Genomic DNA, 26,833 nt, shown 5'->3' on the forward strand with positions numbered 1-26,833 from the left:
ATGAGCAACATTTGAATTTTATCGGATCATTTTTCCACTTTTGTTTTATGTAGTAGAAAAGATAGCACTTTTCTACTTTAAGAAATTAGAAAGCCTTTAAGAATACTGCCTTAACTCACTGTTTTCTCCATTACGAAGCTGGGAATCAATACATAAAACCTTCGTTGGCTATCCCCTTTGTGGAACTTAACTCTTGGAATAGAGAAAATATTAGAACTACGCCTAAAATCAAAATTTTCATCTTGGTTTTATCACCATAAAAAACACATAAGTCTTTCTTGGTATCTGGCTCCATTGGGAAAGGTTTTACACCTTTGCTTACAGATTTACTGGCATATCTTGAGGAGAGAGTTTATTGAAAGCATCTCTGTCTCTGTGATGCCAACCAAGTAGAGGACATTATTCTCTGTGTCCTCCACGGTTCTGTTTGCAATGAGATTAGGGGCAAATTACTGATGGTAGGTGAATTCCCAAAACACTCAGTTGGCTTTGTGCTTAAGGTGGGACTATGGTTTTCTGATATCTAGCCTGATGCCTTAACCAGTACTATATTCCAACTCTCTTTCCATCATTCAAATTCTGAAATAATTTTTTAATTGATTAGATCCCATTTTGAATTTTTTGTAACTAACACTTTATTACTTTATGTTATCATATTTTATGTTAGGTTATACTGTTATGACCTATGGTTAATTTATTCATGCTAGTAATCACATGAAAATCAGGAGGGCTTAAATATTGCCACATTGTTTTCTAGACATAAACTAGTATTTTATTTTCTTAATTTTTCTACAGTAGATATTGGAAACTTTTACTTTCTGGGAAAAGTTGAGGCAAAAGGATATAATTGGTATTTGAATTAGACCCCTAAGATATTATATTATCTTAGAGAGAAAATATGTAGATAATAATTAAATTTCTGCCATATTCCTAAATTATCGTATTAATTTATATCAGTTCTCTCCAATTGATATTTAGCTACATTTTTAAAAAAATAACCAAGGAAAGTTATTTTTGGTTTTCACATTTTTACTGAAATTTTATTAAGAATTACAATTACTGTATGCCTCATAAAATATAATCTTAAAATAAAAAGAATAGACAAAATAGACTCCTAGAGAGGCTCTGGAGGCTGGGGACAGCAAAAAACATCACTTCCTTTCCAACCGGAAATTGGGAAACGGGCCGTTTCGGGCATCCAGAGGGCCTCTGAGGGGGTGGGGAAGGCTGTTTTTGCCCTCCTCAGATGCATAGAGAGGATCTGGAGCCAGATGAGAAAGAAAAACGGGCCTACCGGACCATCACATGCCAGGAACGGGGGGGAGGGGAGGTTGCGCGCACATGCACAAAGTGGGGTGCATAGAATTATGGGTGTGGGCACGTGTGTGTGCGAACCTCCCCCGCCCCCCCCCCTTACTGGCACACGATGGCAAAAGGGTTAGCCATCACTGTTCTAGATCTTGATTTCTTTTTATTTTTTCTTTGTTCCTTCTCACAAAAATTTTCAAAACTTTGATAAGATTCTTTTATAAAGTTTTTCAGGTCATTCTCTTAGCTCAGTGATGGCTAACCTTTTTGCCATCGCGTGCCAGGAGAGGGGGGGCAGGGGAGGGTCGCGCATGCACGTGTGTGCGCAACTCCCTCCCCCCCCCCCGCTCCTGGCACATGATGGCCTGGTAGGCCTGTTTTTCTTTCTTACCTGGTTCCAAATCCTCTCTGTGTATCTGGGAACGGCGAAAACAGCCTTTCCCACTCCCTTGGAGGCCCTACAGAGGCTGAAAAGGCCCATTTCCCAACTCCCGGTGGGACAGGAAGTGACATTTTTTGCTGTCCCCAGCCTCCAGAACCTCTAGGAGTCTGTAGGAGCCTCTCTAGGAGTCTCTGGAGGCTGGGGACAAGAAAAAACGTCACTTCCTGTCCCACCAGGAGTGGGGAAATGGGCCCTTTGAGCCTCCGTAGGGCCTCCAAGGGAGTGGGAAAGGCTGTTTTCGCCGTTCCCAGATACACAGAGAGGATCTGGAGCTAGGTAAGAAAGAAAAATGGGCCTTCCCCCCCCCAGGCCCTCCAGAGGCAGGAAACAGCCTGTTTCCCTACTTCTGGTGGGCCCAGAAGGCCTGAAAATCAGCTGGCCGGCGTGCGCATGTGCCCCAGAGCTGAGCTGGCGTGCCCACTAATATGGCTCCGCGTGCCACCTGTGGCATGCGTGCCATAGGTTCACCATCACGGTCTTAGCTTGTTATTTGTATATCCCTTTTAATTATTATGATATTAGTCAGTTTCTTTTATGTCCACTGTAGCATCTTTTTCCATATTTTATTTGTTTGTATAACACCTTTATTATTTTTAATAAAATAACTCAAGACAGCAAATATATCCAACATATCTTTCTCCTATTTTCCCCACAACTACCCTGTGAGGTAGGTTGGGCTGAAAAAGAGTGACTGACCCAAAGTCACTCAACTGGCTTTCATGCTAAGGCAGGACTTGAACTCATGGTCTCCACTTACTAGCCTTGTGTCTTAACTACTAGACCAAACTAGCTCTCTTATATCATTCCTATACCCTGTCATTTTTAAATCACTCAGTCTTGTCCAGTAAAACTTGTTCCTCCACCATACAAACTTTTAAACAATCTATCTATAATGGCAAACATGTTTTAAAATTGTATTTTTAAACTTGGATAAAAATATTATACAATATACAAAAATATACAATATTATACAAAAAGATTACAATTAAAAGACAAGAACGTTTTTTACTTACTAATACAGAATGTAGCAAAATACTTCAACACTGGATGTATTGAAGGATATTTGTGAATAATGGACCAGATTTTTTTATTTATTTATTTATTTATTTATTTATTTATTTTTGCAAATTAAGTATTTTACATCTTTATTCTCAATAAGTATTTCCTGAAGGCAAATTATATGCTGTTTCAGTTACTTTAGGTAATGGAATACTTTTTTTTCTTGGGGGAGGGGTTGGCTCCATTTATGTTCCGAGTTAAATAATCTCTCTCCTTTTTCAGAAGAGATTTTGTCGTACAGATTTCACTATCTGGCTATCGATCTCAGTTGCAAAACTGTTCCCTCCTTCCAGGGCATCTAGTTTGCCATAGATCCTCACTAGAATTCCTCAGAAGAATGTGTTGACTTTCTCAATAGATGCATAAATCTTTCTTTGATTTATACCTAGAGGGAATTTAATATTCACATTTAAGAAGTTATAATATTAAATATATAATATATTAAGTGAAAAGCTATATGATAACAAAACTGAATTCATATTCTAAGCGAGGGAGAGGCCAGTGGTCACACGTGGGTTGATGACGCAATTCAGCCCAGATCGAGTCTGATAGTTGAAAGACTCCTCCTCCTGTTGCTGTCTCCCAGCTTTCAGACTCGATCTGAACCAGATCAGACGCTCCACTGAGCCTCTCAAACAATTTCCTTCCAAATTTCTGGTCCTTTTGACAAATTGGCAGTTTCTCAGTACCAGAGCTATTACAGTGGGAGCAAAATCGAGGGCTTCGCGCCCAGCGGCCAGCGCCCTGCGCTCCCAGAAACAGCTCAGCGATTGGGGATTGAGACTTCCCTTTGAGTCTCTCCCCTCAGCAGTGCGAACGGCTCACGCCCGAGACTGCTGCGGAACCTCCCAGCGTTGCTGGTAGCAGGTTCCAGGCTGAGCTTGCCGCCCGTCACTTCTCCGCCTCAGAAGCCTCTCCGCCGAACAGGGGTGGGGAATGATGGCCCTTATATGACTTGTGGACTTCAATTCTGGCTCAAGAATGCTGTCTCAAGAATTCTGGAAGTTGAAGTCCACAAGTGATAAAGGGGCCATTGCTCCCCACCTCGATTTTGGAGGATACTGATTTATTCCAGATAGGGTTTTTATTTATTTATTTATTGTTGAGTTTCATGCAGATAGGGGTTTTATTTGAGTTTTATTCCGGATAGGGCTTTTATTTATTTATTATTGAGTTTCATGCAGAAATTTTATTGATCACATTTGTGGATGCTTATATCAGAGAATGGGTGACATAGATATTTTGATATCAGTAGCATGGTATCTTTAGGAACAAAATTTCCTAAAGTCAGGACATTAGGAAATGTGTCAGGACTTGGAGGCAATGTATCTTCGTGGTTCTAGAACTTTCTGTCGGAAAGGTTTCAGAAGATGGTCCTGATGTTTTTCCTGTTCCACTGCATTGCTACTGGCCTCAAGATTCTAACTTATTCTTCATGGTTTTTAACATCTACTTGACACATATTGGAATATCACCAATATGCGGATAACACACAGCTCTACTTCTCTCTTCTATTCTCCATTACAAGGTTATAGTAAAAATATCAAATAGGTATTTGGGGGCAAGAAGACAAGTAGAAACTTAATCTTTATAGTTTGGGGAGAGAGGGAATTAAAGTTTATCTAGATGCAAGTCCATAATACTCTGTAGAACAGCAGTCCCCAACCTTTTGGGCACCAGGAACTGATTCCATGGAGAAAGGTTTTTCCACGGGCTGGAGGAAGTGTGGTTTTGCATGCTTCCTGCATCCTGCAGATGGGGCATCACTTGTTTGCGCAGCCCAATTTCTGGCATGCCACAGACCAGTGCTGATCCACGGACCGGGAGTTGGAGACTCTTGCTGTAGAAGATATTGCTTTCCTCCAGAGCAGATAAATACGAAGTTTGAGAGTTTTTCTAGAATCACTTTACCATGGTATCTATAATAAAAAGTATGCCAGATTACTATAATATATTTAAAGGAGGTACTGAAGCAGTCAAAACCATTGTAGAAGCTAAACATTTATGTCATGAACCTTTGTTGTATAGTGTGTGTTTCCAAACCAATTTAATATACTAATATGTCCTTTTGAAATCCTAAATGGATTGGTACTAGGTTTTCTGAAGGACTGTTGTACTTGCACAAACCTGATGAACTGTAAAACCAACTGCTAAACTTTGCTTTCAAGTTCACAAGTAAGAACTGCATGATGAGTACAACAGGGCATTTTCTGTGTACTTTTTTGGAATTACCTTCCAACACCAAGGTCCTAGGTTCTGCTTTGTGAATTCTTAAACTCTGATTTGTTCTAGTTTGTATTTGGCTATTTTTACTGTGCTGTGCTGTTTTATGTTAGTTGCTGCTTTTACAATATATGTAGTATATTGATATTTTAAAATATTGTCATTGTGTATTTCACAATTTTTACATTCCTATTTATATTCTGAGACAATCTTTTTTTCTCCTTTTGTCACAGTGCCTTTGACTTGGTAAACATTCATCTTTTCCATGATGCTTCCAATTTAGTTGCTTGGGAAACAAGCCCATCTGTTTACTCAGGAATAAGGCATAAGGCCCTTGGTTATGTACTTGACAGGTAAGTAATAGACATTATTGGCTCCTTATATTGCTCTATGTTCGCCATGCCCTCAAAACGCTATTGTTTCACCAAGCAGGGCTGGCCTAAATGCTATTTTAATGGGTGGTTTCTATTTTAGCTCTTTCGGCCAAATTATTTAATATTTTTAAATTGTCTTTTAACTTTCATATAGTTGGGGGTTTTATTTTTGGCTGTACACCGCCCTGAGTCCTTCGGGAGAAGGGCGGTATAAAAATTTAATAAAATAAATAAATAAAAATAAATATGTTATATTTTCAATTTAAAAAGTTATTGTTGTGGTGGTGGTGATTATTGAGACTTTTTTTTTTTAAATGTCCATATTCCTGAAGAGCTGAAAGCATAAATTAACAAAAAGCATTTTAAAAAGAATAAAAGTTTAATGTTGAAAACTATGGTCAGTATAGTGATCAAGTCCTTTATAAAAATAAATTACTGGAATGTTCTGCTTTTTTTTCTAACATTATTAAAGCTGTGTTAGTCTACCAGGCATACTGGTTGGGGAATTCTGGGAATTGAAGTCCATGCATCTTAAAATAGCCAAGTTTGGGAAACACTGGTCTATGGGGTAAAAATCAGGAGTCTACTAACATTTTTTATGATTAACTTGTTTTATTTAAAAGTGTAAACTTTAAAAAGGCATAAAAAACTTGTGCCATTTGTAAAACGTATTATTTGTAAATATGGTACTAGACTTATGAAATCTTTCCAGTATGTTTTGAAAGTAAATGAGCGGTATGTTAGGTATAAAAGGCATGTTCTAATTACTTATAAGTACAGCAGCTTTCTCCAAATTGTGTCCTCCAAATGAGCTGGAATTGTAATATTCATAAACCCCAGTTTATATTGATATCCTTTTATTTTTGTAGGACCTATCAGGGTTTGATGATTGTAGAATTCAGATATGTTTATAATCAGAAAGGTCCTCAACAAATCCTAGCCAAACTCGAAGAAGTTAAATAGAAATAAATATGGTTAGTATAATACTTGGATAGGTTATCACCAGGAAATACCAAGGTTGGAAGATAAATTGAAAAGTCAAAGAAACCTCCTGGAAGAAAGAAAGGTGAATCAATTCAATGTTGATACAATGAATTATATTGAAAAGGAATTCAACTTGTGCAAGTTTTTTTTTAAATAATATAACATAATAACATTAAAACATAGTAGGGTTCTGTGCTTCACTTCTAATAGACTCAACATTTTTGTTCCATAGTTTAATATATCACTACTATTCTGTCCTTGAACATTCCCATTTTATACATTAAACTGAATTTGGATTTTTTTTTACTTTCTAAAGATATTAATGATAGGCTACATTTATTCATTGTACATAGTTTGGCAAAATTCAAGAATTTACAGAATAATATGGGATAAAAATATAGTATTCTAATCCTTACTTTCTGGGTAACATAATGCTAAATACAAATAAGGTATTTTATTTCCAGCCAACTTTTCATGCTTTCTCATGCCTATTGTTCTATATTCAGAATGAAGAACATTTGGGGAAAAGAAATGTGGATGTTAGAATATGAGATTGTCATTTGATTTGATTACTCCTCACCTGGCAAAGGATTCTTGTATAATGTATTGATTGGTATGCTTCAACTATCCAGTTATTCAAAATTCATGAATTTTCCTTAAACTCCCCATCTTAAAAATGGGGAGTTTTTAAGGTTTTTATTTTGTTTCTTGCTTTGTTTTAAACCTTCTTTAAGGTTTTTATTTTGTTTCTTGCTTTGTTTTAATTATTCTAAAAGTATGTTGATTTCATCCTTATTATCTGTGTGGGCCACCAGTCCCTATAATATACCAATGTGTGCCAAATGTACTAAAAAAAATATTTGGTGTCCCTTTAGAATTCAGGCATAACTAATCTGAGTAACATGATTGTGAGTCTACTTTTCTTGTGGATATTCTTTGGTGGATAAGATTAAGCTCTACCTGAGCAAGCATTCTTTGTAGTGATCCTAGCAACTAGAAGATAGTAGGTGGTCTAATGAAAATAATTGACCCATTATCCCACTCTATCAAATAGCATGCACTTATGTGCGTAAACTTCAAGGGGAATGAATTAGTTTTTGATGTGGGATTTATTTCCATCTCTTGATTATGATAGTGTTCCAAGGGAACATTTGTATATTACTGTGATTTTCTGTTTGCTTTCTTTTAATGTTGTCAGGCTTTGGAATGCTTCCACAAGCATCTTGGTGAAAGTAAGGAAACTGCTCAGTTGCAATAGCACTAATTGTAGGTCAAATATGTCATGGCAGTATATCATTACGATGTGACGCTGCCAAAACCAGACTTGGCTCTCCTGCCTTTCAGAAAAGAAAATCTTCAGTTTTAGGTGGCACTATCACAGTGGGTTTGCATTCACATAGATTGCTCATTTTGAGAAAGCAGCCAGCCACAGATCCGGACCTCCGTAGTGAAACGGTGGGCTTCTCAGCACAAAAGGGACTTCTGTAAGAGCAGTGAATAATGGGAAACCCCTTTCATCAGGGCTGCTAACCTTTTGGCAGCCACCAGCAAACTCTATTCTGATCTGCTGATGGGGGAGGACAATACACTGAAGCTCACTTTGAATGAATGCTGCCACCAACAGTGCCTCCATTCAGAGGGTTTTGGGAACCATCTTGGACTATTGTCTGCCATCACTCCTTCAGACAGTAGAAAAGGGGAAAGTAAAAGCATCTATAGGAAAGAAAGTAGTCTTTTCTTGCCTTTTAATCTCCCTTTAAGGATTCATAGATCTACATTTCCAGCTGAGCTACAGGAGTTATGCAGTGTCAGATAAAGACAGAAGAAAGAAATTTCAAGCTGGGGCTTGAAATCCCCTTATCTGCATCCTCTAATGATGCAGATTTAGTGCTGTTAAAACCAGAGGCTGATAAGTCTTTTCCTCTATAGCCTTTAAACTGCTAAAGAGCATTTAAGAGCAAAGAGCAGTTCAAGTTTCAGGAACAATGCTAAAAAGGAAAAGAGTTTAATGAGCTAAACCCTCACTGAATGAAACTGAAACATCTTTTCACATTTGATTTAAGTTGCTGTGGGGTTAGTAAAACAGTTCCATCAGCTGGATGCATCTTGGCCAGTGTGAATCCCAATTAATTATGTATGCTTATGCAAGATTGAACTGACCATCATAGACTGTGTTCTGTCTTAATTATTTGGAAGAAAAGTAAATTGAAGGGGTTTTTTTAGAGAATGAGTTTAAATATTTAAAAAATACATATCCAAAAATAGTATATAGTACTGGAGCATTATAGTTAAATAAAACAGTATTGAAAAGAATAAAAATTATCAGAAGAAAAATGAAGAGAGCCTTCTCTGTGGAGGCACCCGCCATGTGGAACGAGCTGCCTCCTGGAATACGACTGATCCCGGACCTCCGGACCTTCCGTAAAGCCCTGAAGACTTATTTATTCCACCAAGCCGGCCTAGCCTAAATGGTTCTTAATTGGGATTTTAAATTTTATGGACTTGGGGGTTTTAAATTGGGAAGCTAATGATTTAATTCTTTTTAATTATCTTAACTTTTGTATTTGTATGTTTTTTAATTTTGGCTGTTCACCGCCCTGAGTCCCTTCTGGGAGAAGGGCGGTATACAAATCAAATTAATAAATAAATAATAAATAAATAAATAAATAAACCAAATCTATAGCATGCTTTGATTTTCATTAATCAAATGTTCATTTCATTAATGTTGTTTGAAATTGTTTTCTTAGCTGTTCATTAATGGCATGCAGATTTTTTAAGAGTAACCTTATGAACTTTTGTCATATTTAGAGTCATTGTAGTAACTTATAACAAGAATTGCTTCGAGGCCAGTAGTTTCCTATGAAAATCATTTGTGTTACAAACCTCATATTTAATGTTCCTAATAAATATTTAATTGATAAATTTTGTGCCTTTTGAAATAGAACAACTATTCTCTAACTAAAGTTGCATATATACTGCTTACTAAACATATCATATTCATAGAGAGGAGCAAAACACAAGAAATGTTTAACGAAGAATTGAATAAGCAGGTTTTCAATGAAAATTACAGTAATAGTATGGAAGAGGAGTAATTACAGATAGCTGCGCTTAACGTGCCAGTTCTAAAATCAAAATTTATCCCGATATTCTCCTTAACTCCCATCCCCTCAAACCTGACATAGGTCTTCTGTTGCCTCTTCAAAACATAGTTTGGCCTAGTTGAACAGAAACATTTTTTTTACATTACAACTGTGAAATCTTGGCATAAAGCCCCTTTTTGTGATCCCCATTATTTTCTCACAAATATAGTCCATTGTCACATAGCTGAAGTTAATTTGATCAACATTGGGACATTTAACTTTTATGTTCAGTAAAAGGAGCTGTTTCATGCTCATTTTGAGTATTCAAAAGAAATGATTGCCAGAAAAATAATGTTACTATTAACAATTCAAAGCAATTAGTTTTCCCAGGGTGAGGCAATGTGATGCACAGCCTGCACAGAGCAATGCTTTGTCATTTTATAGATGCTCATCAGTCAACTGTCACATCTTCTCAAAGACCCCTCTACTCTAAAGGTTTCTTTTTGGGCTTTTCCCAGAACTAGCAAGTAAATGAGCTGAAAAAAAGCCACTTTGTTTTTAGGCAGAGGCAAACTTTGTGTGAATGATCCAGGTCACTGGAAAAATCTGAGCACTTGGCATATTTGTAAATACTAGTTTACTCTTGTTATTTAAACATACATTTTTCCAATAAATAGAACACTGTTGTTTTTGACAGGGATTATAAAAAAATGACTACATTTTAATTTTAAATCAACTGAATCTTCAACTATTGTGAACATTAAAATGGGTGGGTGGGTGGGTGGATGGATAGATAGATAGATAGATAGATAGATAGATAGATAGATAGATAGATAGATAGATATTGCTGGGCCAACTTTTTTCTTTATGGAAAAAAGAAGTGATCTTATACTGAAATTGTATGTGAGTATGGTTACATTTACATCTGTGCTGTGAGGGAAGATGGATTATGACTCCCAGACTCCCTCTAATTTCTGACATTCCTTGTGTGTAAAATACTGTCTTCTGCAGCTTTTTCCAAACTAGGTACAAATTTGTAAACATATAAATTGCAAATTTAGGTAATACTGACATGTCAACTGTTTACATATTTCTTAAAATATAGAAACTAGAAAATATAAAAATTCTTCCTTCAAGTTATTTTTTGACTCCTAGCAATGTTTTCTTGCAGTTTTCAGAACTAGTTTGCCATTGTCTGCTCCCTAAGGCTGAGATGGAATGACCGGTCCAAGGTCATTTACTTCACTTCCCACCTAATTGTATTAAATTGTCTTTAAATTAGAAAACCATTTTTGCATAGTTTATAAAATTGAAGATTATTTGGTGGTGGTTGTTTAGTTTACTTTGAACTGGAGATTCAGCATTGATTTTACTACATTGCAGATTATTAGAATTATGCTTAATAAAGAACCATACAATCCAAATATTCCATATTTGGCCTGTCCAGTTACTGAATATAACTACTTGTCTGTTCTTTTTTTAAATCTAGTGCTTCTTACAAGCCTATGAACTGTAGATTTTGATCTGAAGCCAGGGTGTGTACTACAAGACTTCTATTACTGGGAAACAATTCACATTTATAACAGCTTTGCCCATTACAATAGTAGTAGTGCTTTATTGTAGCAGAATTGACAAGTACTTATATCATTATACGTATCTAACATTGCATTAGTTTAAATGTCAATGTCAGATAAGATCATGGTTTTGTCAATAGAGGGAAAAACCATTCTGCCTAAACAGAGCCATTTTTCCAGCTCTAAAAATTGATTTTTATAGCTCTTGTAATCCTTTCCCTAAATTAAACATATATTATTGATGTGGTCTTTCTTGCCATCTTAATATTTGCTGACATGATAATTGATTTTAAAAATATTGCTATTTGGTGTTGTCCGTGGGACTTGATAATGAAATTAAAAGTGAACTCACATATTAGTTAAATGATCCTGGCAAATGCCCTAAGTAATAAGATGATTACCTAAGACTCTTGACAACACCTTTTATCTTGTTGTTTGTTGCCTGACATTTTGAAATGTTTTTATATTATTAATAGGTTTGGCTATTATATCAAAAAGCAAAAAGGTTCAAAAATATGATAAAGTTAAGCTTTTTAATGTCAGCATTACAACATGCTATTGAAAACACATTAAATCTTCTTTTGTCACGCTACGTTGACACTATTTAATTTTTTCCCAAATGTCATAAGGCCCCATTTTCCTGGATATATTGACATCTACAGATTATAATTTTCTTGTATATATTTAATTTTCCTTGTATTATACTTGCAATTTGGTTTTAATTGATTTTATGATTTCCCACAAGCCAGAATCGCTTGTTTCAGATGGTGCCTGTATAAATTGAAAAAAAAAAAATAAAGCAAAAAAAAATGTTTAAAAACTGTCTCAAGATAAGTTATGGAGTGCATAGTGTGCTTAGCAACAAATGGAATTATTCAAAAGGGACAAATCCATTTGTTGGTAAGTGAATAGTCTAACATTTAGGAGCACCTGAAGACTCTTTATTTAATCCAGGGTTGTTTCTCTTGGTGTCTGGCTAATAATAATTAGCTACTACTGGTATACATGCAAGCGTAACAGAAACACAATTCCTTATTTTGCTGTTATTGATGTTCTTTTGTTTCGCTGGGTTTATTTCTGTTGTGTTTCCTATATCATTTTTAGATGTAGCTAAAGAAATGGTTGCATCTGAAAAATGATACTGTTACATAAATTTGATCACATTAATGCTTTTATATAGGTAGTTTTCACTTAGCAACTTAGTCTTTGTTTAGTGATTGAAATTATGATGGTGCCGAAAAATATAACTTTATGACTAATCCCCACATATATGACCTTTGCAGCAACCCTCAGTCACATGATTACCATTACAGACAGTACACATTGTCCTGATTTATGCTTAAAAAGGGAAGTATAGTCATGGTCACAGGATTTCCCGCTTAGTGATTGCTTCATTTTATAACAGAGTGCCAGTCCCAATTATGGTCACTTAATGAACATTACTTGTAATATCAGCAGCTTTCATTTCAGTCATTGATTTAGGAGCTAATGCTAATTCATTCTCCTCTTCAAGTAGTAAAGTTATATGATTTATCTTAATTGCTGTTGATCCAGTATAATCTGCCAGGTATTATATATTCTATTAATATATACAATCTCTGAACTTAAGAATTTTCAAGAAGGAAGCTGCATTGTTAACCCCTGTATTGATAAGTGAAGGAAGATTTTATATTAGTGTTTATGTGTCAATGATTATGGAGGGTTTTTCCCCCCCACTTTTTAGCAACCAATATCCAAAGTGGTGTTTGAGTTCACCCAAGAGACCAGCTCTAGTCCGCTGGAGTCAAATAAAATGAAATTCGTTTCTTGTAATACAACTAAAAAATCAGCATTAGTGCACTGAGATTTCAATGCTTTTTTCTTTGATTTGATTTGAGTGGTAAGACTACATACCATACTGATTTTACAGATTCCTTTAGCTTCATAAAATAAAATATGAAAACTTCCTTTGCTTTTGGGCAAGCAAAGAAAAGCTTGGGCTAGAAGGAAGAATTGTCATAGTTGCTCCATCAAAGCAGTACAGCTTTGTAGTACCCAAAACTTTAAAAAATGGTTGAACTTCTCAAGCAATTCCTATAACCATTGAAAAATCTAATCTAATCTAATCTGATATTCTATTACTTCTTTATTTATTTGCCAGCTGTCCTTTATAGCCAATATGCTTCAATAAGCAATTGTGTGTAAATGAAATAAAAGATGTGAAATCTTCTATAGAGTCACCTTTCTATGACCTTGTTTCAAAACTTCTCTGGGGCCCTTGATGCTGTGGCCAGAGGAGATTCAACACTCTACACGAATGAAAATACCTCTATTGTTTGTTTAGTAAAATTACTTCTAAATAGCCTCATATAGATATATGATATGATATGGCAGTTCTTGCATGCAACAACATTATTTTTAGGATATTCATGTTTATATAATCTATTTCATGTTTAGATTAGCTTTTATTTTTATTTACTTATTTATATTTTGCATTTCTAAACCATCTTCCTCAAAGAGGGATTCTTTTAAGCAGACCAAATCCTTCCATACAAAAATGAACACCTTATCAGTGCACCTTATACTGATGCTTGGTTGCAACAGTATTTAGCCTTTTAAGATTATTTCTATTGTTTTCTTTTTTAAAAATGAAATATATTCTATATCGTCAAGCCGTTCTGCAATGATAACAATACAGACATCAAGTTTGTTTTATATCAATTGCCTTAATAAACTTGGTAAGCTGCTTTACTAAACTCTGCATACCAATTTAAAAAGCAAAAAGTGATCTTCAAAATGGTTAAAATATGTATTAAAGTCTGTTTTAAAGAGATTTTTCAAAATCTGTCCAAGCCACTGCTGAACATAGCACTCTGCCTTAACACTATTCGAACTTCACATTTAATTTTGCTCCTAATAATTTGTCCTGTGCTCTTAGTAATTTCTTTCATTTTTGTGTCAAATAGTCTCCTTTCATTAGCATTCAAGTCACATACATGCTTGTGCTGATAAATACAGAAAAATAAATAAGATTATGGCTAACTTTAATTTTTGAAAGCACCAAAAAACTTTTTATAGATAAAATTATTTTGTCATCTAGATTGCTTCTTCCCTATAAATATTAAAATGTTCTTCCTTGTTTTCTTTATTCATCTTGTTGGACCATGGTTGAGATTTTGTTTTGTTGTTCACAAAAGAGAGAGAGGGAGGGAGAGAATGTGGATGAAGCACCATCCTTTCAGTGGTGTCAAACCAGGATGAATCGGCCAAGGGAAGCATGTTTATAGACTGTGTAAAGAACTTTGTCTTTGTGTGGGAATGTTGGTGACACTGTTACTGTTTGCCTGAATGAACTGTGATGACGTGGCTAATAAGATATCCCGCTGAGCACCACAGCGGGCCTTTCTCAGACCTCCCACTTAATTCTATTCAGCTCCAGCTCAGTGTAGCTAATTTTTCCCATTCCTTCAATTCTTTTGGCCCCCTTACAAACAGAAAAGTCAACTTTTCACACCGAAGGCAAGATAAGTGCTTTAGGAAATAATCTTGTAAACAGAATGTTACCTTCTGACCTGCAGCTGATACCTTGACTTGGGACAAAAACCACTGGCCTATTGCATTAGACATGGCTATTAAAGGAATAATGCAGCTGATCCTTCTTACAAAGTGCCCTGAGAAATGGTTTAGCTAGATCATGTTCCTCTTGTCACATTGAATCATGTTCACCAACTCCCAACATGCACGCAAACCCAGGCTCACAAAATCACTCATATGTAACTGTTTTTTCTTCTTCACTACTCATCTTCACTCATCTCCGGGCCATCTTATTAGAAATAAATGTGAGAACAAATAGTAAAATTCAGTTACATAGCTCTTCTCATATTCATCATTTTGAATGTTTTAAATTTTCACTTTAAATAGGAAGAAATGCCTCAAAAGTGCCTTATAACTTTTGAAACTGAGTAACAGAAAGTTACACTGAATTCATAGTTTAGGGTTGAGATGTTAAATACATTGCCTAGGAAAGAACATTCTTTGGATACAGTATATTATTTCAAAATAGACATATAATTGACTGTAACATTTTTGCCCAATTATATTACTGAGCATTTGTAAACATATATACATGATATTTTTCCTGTTAAATAAGCAAACCTTTTCACATATTTTCATGGATTTTAAAGAGGACTGTCATCAAACTCAATATTTAATTTAAAGGAAATTTTCCTTTTAAAATCAACTTTGAACAATTGATAAATGTTGGAACCAATAGCCTATACAGGTAGTCCTTGGGTTACAACCATAATTGAGCATGAAATTATGGTTGTCAGTTGTTGCTATCATAAATCGAGGCATCACATGACCAGATTGATTTTTTTTTTTTTTGGCACTTTTTGCAGCAATCAGTAAGTGAACACCAGGGTGGTTAAGCAAATCCATTTTACTCAATAGGTTGGGGGGAGGAGGTTTGCCAGAAACTAGAAGTAAATGTTGGAAACAAGGGAAAAAAATCATGTTCAATTTCTGCCATTAAGTGAGACATTTGTTAAGTGAGTTCTGCCCCAGTTTACGACCTTTCTTGCCACAGTTGTTAAGTAAATCATCACAGTTGATAAGACAGTAACCCAGTTGTTAAGTGAATCTGATTTCCCCATTGACTTTGCTTGTCAAAAGGTTGCAAAAGTTGACCACATGACCTTGGGACACAGCAATGGTCATCAGTATGAATCAGTTGCCAAGCATCTGAATTTTGATCACATGATCATGCGGATGCTGCAAAGGTCACAAGTGTTAAAAATGGTCATAACTCAGATTTTTCAGTGCCGCTGTAACTTTGATCAGTCACTAAATAAACCATTGTAAGTTGAGGATTACCTGTGGTCCAATCAGTCAGTCTAACTTCAGGCTAGAACTGCCCCCTTCTTCCCAATTGCTTCAGGTTCTGGACACCACTCCAGAGCTAACATGTTCTAATGCTTAAATTACAGCTGGAAGTGAAAATATATGTCTGTGCATTCAATCTATGAAAATGCTCAGGAAAATCTGGTTATATTTCACAAAAGGTTTTAAGAAATTTTGGAAAAAGATCTAGAGGACCATCTTCTGAGGAGTATTCAAATCATCTGGGGGATAAAATTGCTTAGATCCACTTGGAGTTGAACTCAGGAAATACAGATTCTTTCAGGTTAATTGAGGCACAATCTGTGTTTTTGGGGAGGAGTGCTACCTCGTAGTCCTGAAGAAGTGGACAGACCTCTTGGAATTGTACATTATATCTGTATCTTTCATGGTAGGTTTAGGCTGCCTGAGAGGTGATGTGTGGTTGAACCTAGGCAGTGGTTAATTAATCCACAATAGACAGGGTAGTCTGTTTTTACTTAAAGATGCAATCCCCATTCCAGAAACCATTCCTGGACCCAACAATACTGGATAATTTTCATCCAGGTTTCAACTTCCTCTTTTGATGAAAGTTTATAAAGATGTTAAGCTGCAATTTTATAGGGCCCTGAAGTAAACATATTTTGCCCCATTCCAGGATTTTGGTCTGGATTTAATATTGAGAGGTCATTGATCAAAACTGTTCACTGAAACCATCTGTTCGAATAGAATGAGACATCAGGATGTGTTGATGATACTCAGTTGTTCGTCTCTATCTCTAACCAACCAAGTGATGCCTTTAAGGTTCTTTATCACTGTCTGGATGCTGTGAGCATCTGGCTTATACTTAACTCTAGAAAGACTAAATGACATAAATTTTATGGCTGGCTTTTACTGGAGACTTTCAATGTTTAGTTATGTTGGGATGGCACTCCCCTAGGCAGAACTAGACATTTTTTTTTTAAATTTGATTTATATGCCGCCCTTCTCTGGAGACTCAGGGCGGCTTACAATGCGCTAAGCCAGATATTGGAAATTAGATGTGAATTTTAGAATAGAAGAATGGTATTGTGAAATGTGGAAATTAGCTTTAAATGATAAAATGACATGTGATATTAAAATTAGAAATGGTGATTATAAAGAAGACATTTTCTGGAAAATTTGGAAACCATTTGTGGACTATGCGCTGGGAAAATTGGATGCTTCGGTACCTGTACCCCGAGAACGTGGATTTTGGCGATCATGAGGATATATCCGAAGAACCAAATCTTTCTTTCTTATGTATAGCACAGGGTGAAATATTGTATATGTTGTTTGTAATGTTAGTAATTTAAAATATAAAATGTTAAAAAATAAAAAAAAATAAAAAAAAAACAAAACAATGCGCTAAGCATTGTAATCCTCAATTTTGAGGATTGTCCTAGATTCTTGGTTCCTGCTTGAGGGACAGGTAGCACCTGTGGGCAGGAGGGCTTGCACCCATTCCTGGAGCAAGCATCCTGCTTATATTCATATCTTAATCACTTCCTGTTTGTCTTACTGGATTATTAGTAGGTTATTTGTTTCCTATTACCTCTTGTCCACCCCAACAGATCTGACAGAACTGGCATGCTTCTGAGTTTTGGGGAGAAGTTTTGTTCATGATTTTTAAACCGGTTGTATTCCCCCATCTCTCCCCAAGTTGTTTTTAATTGGATGGCTATATAGAAATAACCAAACAAGCTCTAGTTGCAGGAAGTGTGGAAAATATTTTGTGGTTGAAACACCTCAAATGGCGTGCTTTTAAAGCACAACACTTCTTTGAGGTCTGAACAGCATGTTTTGGGGTCAGGGCAATTAAGGGTAACCTCTACTACTGACACTGTTAACCCAACATTATAGATTACCAGGGTTTGCTATATGAGTTTATGTGAATCCAAAATGCCAATGAAAATTGATGGTTGCAGACCCTTGCTTTTTTTCTCAAAACATGTGTTTCTCTTGAGTTCTTGGAAAGAAAGTTCCGTTTCCTTGAGATCTCATACTGAATTTTTTCAGTCAGATTTAATTTGGTATGTTTGGGCTGGGTATTTAGTTTTCTGAAAATGATTATTGGAGTAGTTGGATGCTTTAAGGGATGGAAATTAGTAATCCTCATTCATAAATTAAGAAGCAAATATAGAGAAAATGAACTTGCTAAAACCATTACTTGCAATGGACAGTAAGAATGAAGAACAGGAGAAAGAGCTGTGGCCAAGACAAAAGAAATCTTGAGTCTAGGGCAGAAATATAGTTTGAGAAAGCACCTCAAACAAGACCTTCCCTAATTCTCATCATGATAAAAGGAGGGAGGGGGAAACATACAGTATTAAAATTTACAAGCTTCTGTTACTGCACTATAACCTTAAAATAAACACTATATGAACATTCATAACCTTGATTCCCTAGTCTGGTCTACCTTGAAGGGATGACATGACCTCCCCTACACAGTAGGTAGAGGATCTCAAAAGTTCAATATTTGCCTTTTAAACTTTTTTTCCTCATAGCAGTTTATAAATACGAATAATTAGAAATGCATTATTCTGTTCAGGAGGACAATATAAGTCTCATTGCTCAATACTGCCAAAAAGTGGTGTATCTTCAAAAAATAAATGGAAGATAAATATTTGCAGTACTAATGTTGTGCAGGGCAAACATCTAGAACTGAGATTAATCATTCAGCTTCTATGTTTGATTCAGCCAAACAAGAAAATTTGTAGAAATAGACTCTTTGACATTATCAGGAAGGAAGTGATAGTCCAAAAGATAAATATAAGATTGGTAAAACTGTGGCCTGTCAATGTAAAATCAGTTTCTAGAACACACATACAAAAGCAATTGTTTGAGATAATATCTTTTTGCCTTATATGTATCAATATTCAGACAAACAGAAATGTTACTTGCTATTTAAATCTTATCAGAACATATGATTATATACTGGTAGAAGATATAGTGAATATGGCAGTACTATACAATATTGTTTTTCTGTCCCAAACAACATTATAAATGAAACAGCTGATTTTTTGATGCTACATAATTTAATCATTGATCAACTTTCTCGTTCATAGTTCCTCTAGGGCGATAATATGCCTTCCACAATGACTTAATTGCTTTTTCTTCTTTACCTTTACTCTTTTTAATATAGGAATACTGGCCCTGTACTATTGTCTGTTGTGCATAAATTTTAGGCAGGAATATCTAGTTCTTAGTACCAGTAAGTCTTTTATAATACCAAGAGATACCAAGTAATTGAATCTAATTTATATTTGTGGGATGGATTGATGGATTACATAATTAGCTTAGATTAAATTTTGTGTGTGGTTGTGTGTTGATAGATAGTGCCTCTATGATAAGCACAAATCATCTCTTATGAGTTGGGTATATGTGTTTGTGTGTGCTGAAGGCTACAAGCACTATACTCATTCTACTGCTAAAATAATTTAATCTGATCATATATTTGGCAGCACTGTAAATTGAGTTGTAAGTCTTGCAGATACATTACAATACGTTTGATAATATGATACAAGCATCAGACAATAACTGTGTGAAATAGCAGTAGATCCTTCCACTGAGAAACATAAAATTAATTCTGGTGACATGACTTGGCTACATTCTTTCTTATTCAATTGAAATTTATCACTCCACTGAGTGAGTAATCACAATTTTTATAGGAAATATGATTCATGGCATGTTCAAAAGAAAATGTAATGCACAATTACATTCAACTTACACAACTTTTATTTGGGAAGGGAGAGATCTTGCAAATATCTAAAAAGCTATAGAGATGTATAGTTAAATTTAAAGGAGTACAAGTCGTCTCCGTTTATTCTAATCCATTCGTATTTTTTGAGATCATTCAAGGCTTCTAATTCCCCACCCTCCTCCAGAAAACTGCTTGTTCCAAATTCTTTGATAATGTACATTTGATTTAAATGTTTAAATTAAATTAAACATTTAATGTTTGTCTTGTTTGTCTTTTCAGAATCATAGATCAGCGGTTTGAACGAGTTTCATATTTTGTCTTTGGTGATTTCAATTTTCGACTGGATTCAAAGTCAGTGGTAGAGGTAGGAAATTCTTCTTTGTTTACATCTACATTCCATTCAAAATTCTTCAATTTAAAAAAAAAATTAGTAAACAATCTAAAATAATAGTAAATTTCCCAAAAAAGCAAATTTTTATAAAACTTGAAAATAGCTATCAAACCATAATATATAGAATCTACAGTAAACCCATTATTCCAATGCAAGGAGTCAAAGGTAGGGGATTTATGCTTGAATGGTTGAGAAATGTTCCTCCTCTGATTCCGTAGACAGAAATGAGCAATCTATGGAGTCCTTGGTGCTTTCTGAGTTTGGTTGTTTACTAGCAAACATTTTATTCCTTTGTCATCATATTTATCTAGTAGCTATTGATTAGGTTCATGTGGTTCATTTCAGTCCTCAGGAATACAGACTAAATTCTCCAACATTTCTGATTTCATTCACATTTCCTTTGAAGGAAACATTGAAAACCATTGTAGGTCAGAGGCCTACAAAGATGCTACAAAGATCTGTACCATTTTGGGAGGATTCAAATGTTTCCCCAAAAATATTTGCTAGGAACAGCATTCATTCATTCATTCATTCATTCATTCATTCATTCATTCATTCATTCATTTCAACATTTCTAAAATTGTCAACTGAAGTGGCATACAAAATTTGAAAAATGCTGAGTGATAATTAAAGCAATCCATCTCTTGTTTTCTCACAGAACTTCCATGGTGAGGAATTACTATATTGTAAAATGATACAAGAATCATTTTCTTGTAGGCATGGGAATAATACCCTCTGAAATATATACAGTGGTGCTTAAAAACTATGAACTTTTTTGAATGTTCACTATTTCTACAAAAATATAACCTAAAATGTGATAACTTCTCTGCACAAGTTCTAAAACTAGATAGGGAGAACCTAATTATACAAATGAGTCAAATATATTTCAAAAATTCAGAAGGCTTCACGAACTTTTAAAAGCATTTTACATCTGTCAACCCAGTAGCTGAAGTAACTATTACATTGTTGTAACAATAAGCCATCAAAGTTTACTTGGAATTGAAAGCTTCTTGGTTAATTGCCAATTTATCCTAACCCTATTAACAGACAAAAAAAATAATCCCATAATTTTGTTTTGTTTTCTTGCATACTTAATCAGTGGCTAGAGTCACTAATCCATCGTCAATTGGTATCTACTCTGTCACTGTTCATATAAAGTAGATTGAGTTTTAGCTCTTTATTAGCTAATTAAAAACTGCAAGTCTGTTCCAGCTGTGTTTGTTCTAGTGGGACATAGCAAGTTTTTTTTTCCTAGTACTTACTCCATTTGCACTGCTGTTGTGAAGTCTGAAAGTTCAAACATGCCTTAAATAATACAGTATTTGGTAGAGTGCTGTTCAATTCTTAATTAATTTTTTAAAGACATACATCATAGATCTCTTAGAGGCTGTTGAACCTGAAAGTTACAGTTCCTTTTCTTTTCAATATCCTTTTAAAAGTCCTTTAGTTTCTAATTAATAAATATAGGAATATTCCTATGCAAAAATGTCTGGAACTTTTGCAAGAAGAGTCTGGTTCATTAAAACATTTTGTAATATATAGCATAATGGGAACAGTCTAGGTAATTTTGCACAATAAATAACATGTTCCCTGTAGATTTAAGGAATGTAAAGGTAAGCACTGTAATTTGGGGAAAGGAATGGATTACATGTAGCCTAGATCCTCCCACATAGTACCTACCAGCTAGTGATTTTGAGAGTTGGAAGTCATCAACCTCTTTTTAAATATAGAAATAGGTAACTATATATTAGTAAAAGTCTTGTTTTTGTAACCTTTAACTGGGCAAAATCATCCATTGTAGGGCAATGGTTTTTGAACCTAGATATCTACAATGGGCTAATTTATAGAAGGCGTCCAAAATCTGGGACCCATGACTCTCATGGAATTGAAAATTTGGCAAATTTTATAAAACATTTGATGACATAAAATGATCATGAAACAGTTTATGTGGTGGAATATAGCACAGAAGGGCAGGGGTCTTTCCCAAGGATCAAAGAGACATCTTAGCATGGAATCTTTCATATTCAGGAAGAAAGCCAGAGTGGACTGACACCCCCTTATCTTTCACAGAATATCTAATAGTTATGCAGATTTTGTCTGGCAGGATTCCTTCTATAGTGAACAACAATAAAGGAACTACTTTGAAGTAACTCCTCATGTTGTTCTGGGACCCTTGTGCCCAACAGTTTATGACATAATACAAAATGTCATAAAACATGTTGATGTTTGACTATGCTATATGTTTAACATATTTTCAAAGCAGATATATCTTTGAATGTATTCCAAGTTTTCAGTGAAGACAGTACATTAGAAGTTCTATCATTGTTGAAGGCAATGAGGAATCCGTTAAATATCTCTGAAAGGATGACCAAACAATTCACAGCATTGTCTAGTATTTTAAAAATGCAGGGGGAAATGAAGTAGGAAACTTTGGCTTCTGATTGCATTTAAGAGATACACCATGTAGTAGCCATTGAATGTTTTAGATTAGAAGTCCAGCAACCCCTTACCATTGGGGTTGGCTCTCTTGGCTAGGAAACAGAGATGAACATCACCACCTAGAGTTGGACCATAACACGAGAAACCTTTTTTGAGAGAGATAGTGTGTGTGTGTGTGTGTGTGTGTGTGTGTGTGTGCGCGTGTGTAAATAACTGTTGTCCACAGCATATATTTGCTTAGCTATGATAGGTCTGGAAATAAAAGTTTGGCTTGATTTTGTTTTAAAGCAAGCCAAACTTGGTTTTAAATCAGTGACTGCAATTTGTTTGATATATTCAGGTCTCTCCAAAATAGATCCTCCCTTATTATTGTTGGAATACAAACTTTTTAAGATTGTATGTGCAGCAGGAAACAATCCTGACAAGCTATGATAAGAGATATAGCAGAGAAACTAAGTAAATTCTTTACATCTGTGTTTATTACAAAAGATATAAGACAGCTACTTGAGTTTTTATTAATCTACTTAGGTAATCAAAAAAGCAGTAAATTTATTTTACACGAGAAAATAATGCTTCAGTATCTTGAAACACCACAATGTAATCTCGTACAAAAATCTGTAATTTATCACTCAAATCAGGTTCAGTGCCAGAGAAGTGGAAAGTAGTCAATATGAATTCATTTTTTAAAGGGAGATCTGGGAAATTAAAGGCTAGTTAGCTTAATGTCTATTCCAAGCAATTTAGTAGAAATTAAAAGCAAAGAAAATTAACTAGGGGAACAAATCTGGCATTCAGCATAGATTTTCCAAGGGAAAATCCTGCCTCAGTTTTATTAGAGTGGGTTTTTGTAGATGTCAACAGACATGAGGATAGAAGTAATATCATATACATTTTTTGTTTAGATTTTCATAAGCCTGTTCTTCATCAAAGGTTTTTGAGCTCTTGTAGTAATCGTGGGTGAGAGGGCATGTTTTTTATGGGTTGCTAACTGATTAAAAAACAGAAAGAAAGAAAATAGGAATAAATGGGCAATTTTCTAAATAAAAGGAAATAAAAAATGAGTTCCAAAAAGATTTTTATTACTGCCAGTAGTTCTTTATGTGTTGACAATGATTTTGACTTTAGCAATATGCTGTACTAAAATATTCAGAAAGGAAATAAAATTCAAAAGTGAGTATAAAGAATTGCAGGATTCAGGTGCGCTTCCCACAGAAAAGAAAACACCGGGAGCCACAAACCTGGGTGGGTGTGGCCAACTCGACATCAGTCACTCCCATCCAGTCACATGACTGTCTCTCTCTCTTTCCCCTCTCTCTTTCCCTCCCTCTCTCTCTCTCTCTCTGTCTTTCTCTCTGTGTCTTTCTCTCTCTCTCTTTCCCTCCCTCTCTCTCTTTCCCCCCTTTCCCCCCCGCATCCCTGTGGGTGGAAAGAAACCCTTGAACTGGTGCTGGGTGGTGGGAATCTGACGTTCGGAAGCTGACAAGTCCAGGAGCAGACGGCTGAGAGCCAAAGACCACCTGGCCGGTAGGGCATCACAACACCAGTGGCTCTGCAGGAAAAGCAATTGACATCCAAGAGGCAAGAGTGAGCCGACAACGACACTCAGCGTCGTGATGGGCTCCAGAAGGAGGGGACCCAGTCATTCCCATTGTGAAGCCCGCTAAATTTCACTGCACAAGGCATTGCGAGAGCAACGAGCAGGCCACGGAGTCAGCAACAGCAAATGCACCGCGACGAAGGCGGAATGCTGTTAAGGCAAGTGCAGGGGTACTTCGCTCCTGCCCTAAGACTCCAGCCATCAGCACCGCTGCGACAGGGCAACAGCTCTTTCATCTCTCTGCCATGACAGGGCGACAGGGAGCCGCAGCAGAGGGATGAAAGAGCCGCATGGGGCTCTGGAGCTATGGGTTGCCAACACCCGGGTTAGGGAGCTCAATCAGATTGTCAATTCAATGTGTAGCAACTGTGATAAAAGCAGATTCCATGCTAGGAATCATTAGAAAAGGGATTGAAAATAAAAAATCCCAACATTGTAATGTCCTTATTGAAATCCAGAGTATATTACCTTCTGAAGTTGTGTACAGTTCTGGTCAATGTATTTGAAAATATCTACAGTATATAATAGAAGTGGAGAAAGTGAATAAAATAAGCAACTGGAAAGAACATAATTAAGCTGTATAAAATTATGAATGGTGTGGCAACCTTTTTTCAGCAAATTAAAGAGTTGCTGAAGAGAAAAAGAATATAGCTTGTTTCCAGTTGTCTTTCATGCTTGCTCTTATCATTGAACAGACTTGCTTTTGACTATATCTTGCTACATTCTATTTTAATCATATTTTGCTATATCTTGTAAATCAAACCCTGCAGTTAGTCTACAGTTTATTTTCAAGATAATTCTCTACAGTAAAATTGGTGGCAAAATTAATCCTATAATTCCATTTCCCTCCTCCTAATTCACATAAGGTCACAACTTGTGTTTACATTTGTAAGGCTGCTTTCCATTGGTGTTCAAGGCTGGCTGTTATTTTGTCTTTTTAGCATGCAGAGGTTCCCCTTCCCCTGTGTTTGTTAGAGTAGATGTCTTTGATTGATTAGCTGGGGCGAGAGGGAATTGACCTATAAAGGATTGTCTGCTTTCTATAGTTCTTCATGCAATGAAGTAGGAAACAGAGAGTTTTCTATAAATTAGAGACATCTTCTCACTCAAGGAATTGATAATCAGAGTTTCTATGTATAGTATAGTTTCCAGTGGAAACTATAAACTCAAGTTTAATGCTTTGTTTTACAATTAGAGACAGAGGCATGCTTTTAACTTGGTTGAGTTTGAGTTTCTGTTCAGCTGTGTTGTGAAAAGCACTAAGTAATGCCAATTTCTATCAGTCTTGAAATACATAAGGCTTCATTCAACTATTTGTTTTCTTTTTGTTTGCTTCACCATAGGTGGATAAGAAGATACTGTGATAAATAAACTAGTCAACCCACGACCTCTTGGGTCATAATTTCTGAGATATTTCCTTACCAGATTCTTCAAAGTCTTCAAAATGGCAAAGCTTCTAATGTACATGAAAAGTTCTTAAAAATGTAGGGAAATATTCAGATATCTGCCTTGAAAGTAAGTAGGTCACGTTGAATTGTGCTGCAGCACATCAGGAGTTGATCACAGGGAATGTTTTATGACATTTTGTATTATGTCAAAACATTTTATAAAATTTGCCAAATTTAATTCCATGGGAGTCATGAGTCCCGGATTCTGGACACATTGTATAAGTTACTCATTTAAGGTAATTCTGGAAATTGCAGTTCTAACTCTTTCATCAACCTGAACTTGATAGCAAACATTCTTTTTCATCATCTCTTTGTGTCCCTTGAGTTTCATATTCAAAAGTACTGTTGCTTTGAAGACCACATTGCCCCAGAGAGAGATGAGTTTGGTTTCACAGCTCGAAATACAAAAGGAGATCTCATTTTATTTAGTTTAGTTTGAATATTATTGTTCTTTTCTCTGCAAATTTCATGTATATCTTGTAGGGCTTTGTTTTTATAAAGACATATATTCTTTTTTAAAAAAATAAAGTTTTTTTATTTTTTAAGACAAACAAAAATTTAGTACATCATTCATTTCTTCCATGTGACATTTCGGTGTTATCTTCAAGAATTTCTTCTCTGTCTCTTCTGTATTCAATCTCACCAAATCCATATACACATATATTCTTGTTTACATTGTAAAAAATTAGTAATAAACAATATTAAAATAAATAAATGCAAAAAAGAAAATTTAATTCTTTACTCCATATCTTGCAGTTGTGGATTTTAAGAATTGTAGTTCATGTTAGAGAATATTTGATGACATTCTCATTTGTGTACTTCATTGTTGTTGTTAACCTTCTGTACTGCATAACTAACTATTTCAGATTATATTACTCTGAACATAATAAGGTACCATTTATGTTATGGATGAGCCAGCACAAATTATTTCTAAAGAAAAGATAAATAGGTAGATAAGGTCTATTTCCTGCAGTTTTAGATTAAATCTGATCAGATCATGCTTCATACAGTCAACAATTCAATACTATTTATCCTTTAGCAGTTTGACAGATTAATGTCACTATGATGTCTTTTCCATGCGCAGTAGCATAATAAACTATTATGTAAATATGCTAATTTATTTCAGAGGTAATTCAATAAAATAATTTGTTAGGCCTCACAGTGAAATGTTTTACATTAATCTACAAATGGAAGCATTATTCAGTCTTGCTTTGTAGCAAAGATTAAGTGATCTAATCCCTTTCTGAATATCATTACTATATATCTTTGATTATAGTGTGGCATACTAGAGCAAGGATAAGTTAGAAAAACCATCATAATATATTGTTCTAGTTAC

General features: G+C 35.3%; 1 protein-coding gene across 5 annotated transcripts in view; it reads left to right on the forward strand.

Moving 5' to 3' along the window:
• Positions 1 to 26,833, forward strand: part of INPP5A (inositol polyphosphate-5-phosphatase A) — a 283,547-nt gene that overhangs the window by 177,006 nt on the left and 79,708 nt on the right. For all 5 annotated transcript variants that reach the window (XR_011600509.1, XM_070945903.1, XM_070945902.1 and 2 more), the window contains 2 exons: positions 5,266 to 5,385; positions 19,902 to 19,986. Coding sequence is in view for 4 of the 5 variants with exons in the window: in XM_070945903.1 (XP_070802004.1) it covers positions 5,266 to 5,385; positions 19,902 to 19,986 (205 nt within the window). In the remaining variant the exon portion in view is untranslated. The remainder of the gene's footprint in view (positions 1 to 5,265; positions 5,386 to 19,901; positions 19,987 to 26,833) is intronic.

Source organism: Pituophis catenifer, unplaced genomic scaffold (assembly GCF_029215685.1).
Source record: "Pituophis catenifer annectens isolate HBS135680 unplaced genomic scaffold, rPitCat1.0.hap2 SCAF_6, whole genome shotgun sequence".
Lineage (NCBI taxonomy): Eukaryota > Metazoa > Chordata > Lepidosauria > Squamata > Colubridae > Pituophis > Pituophis catenifer.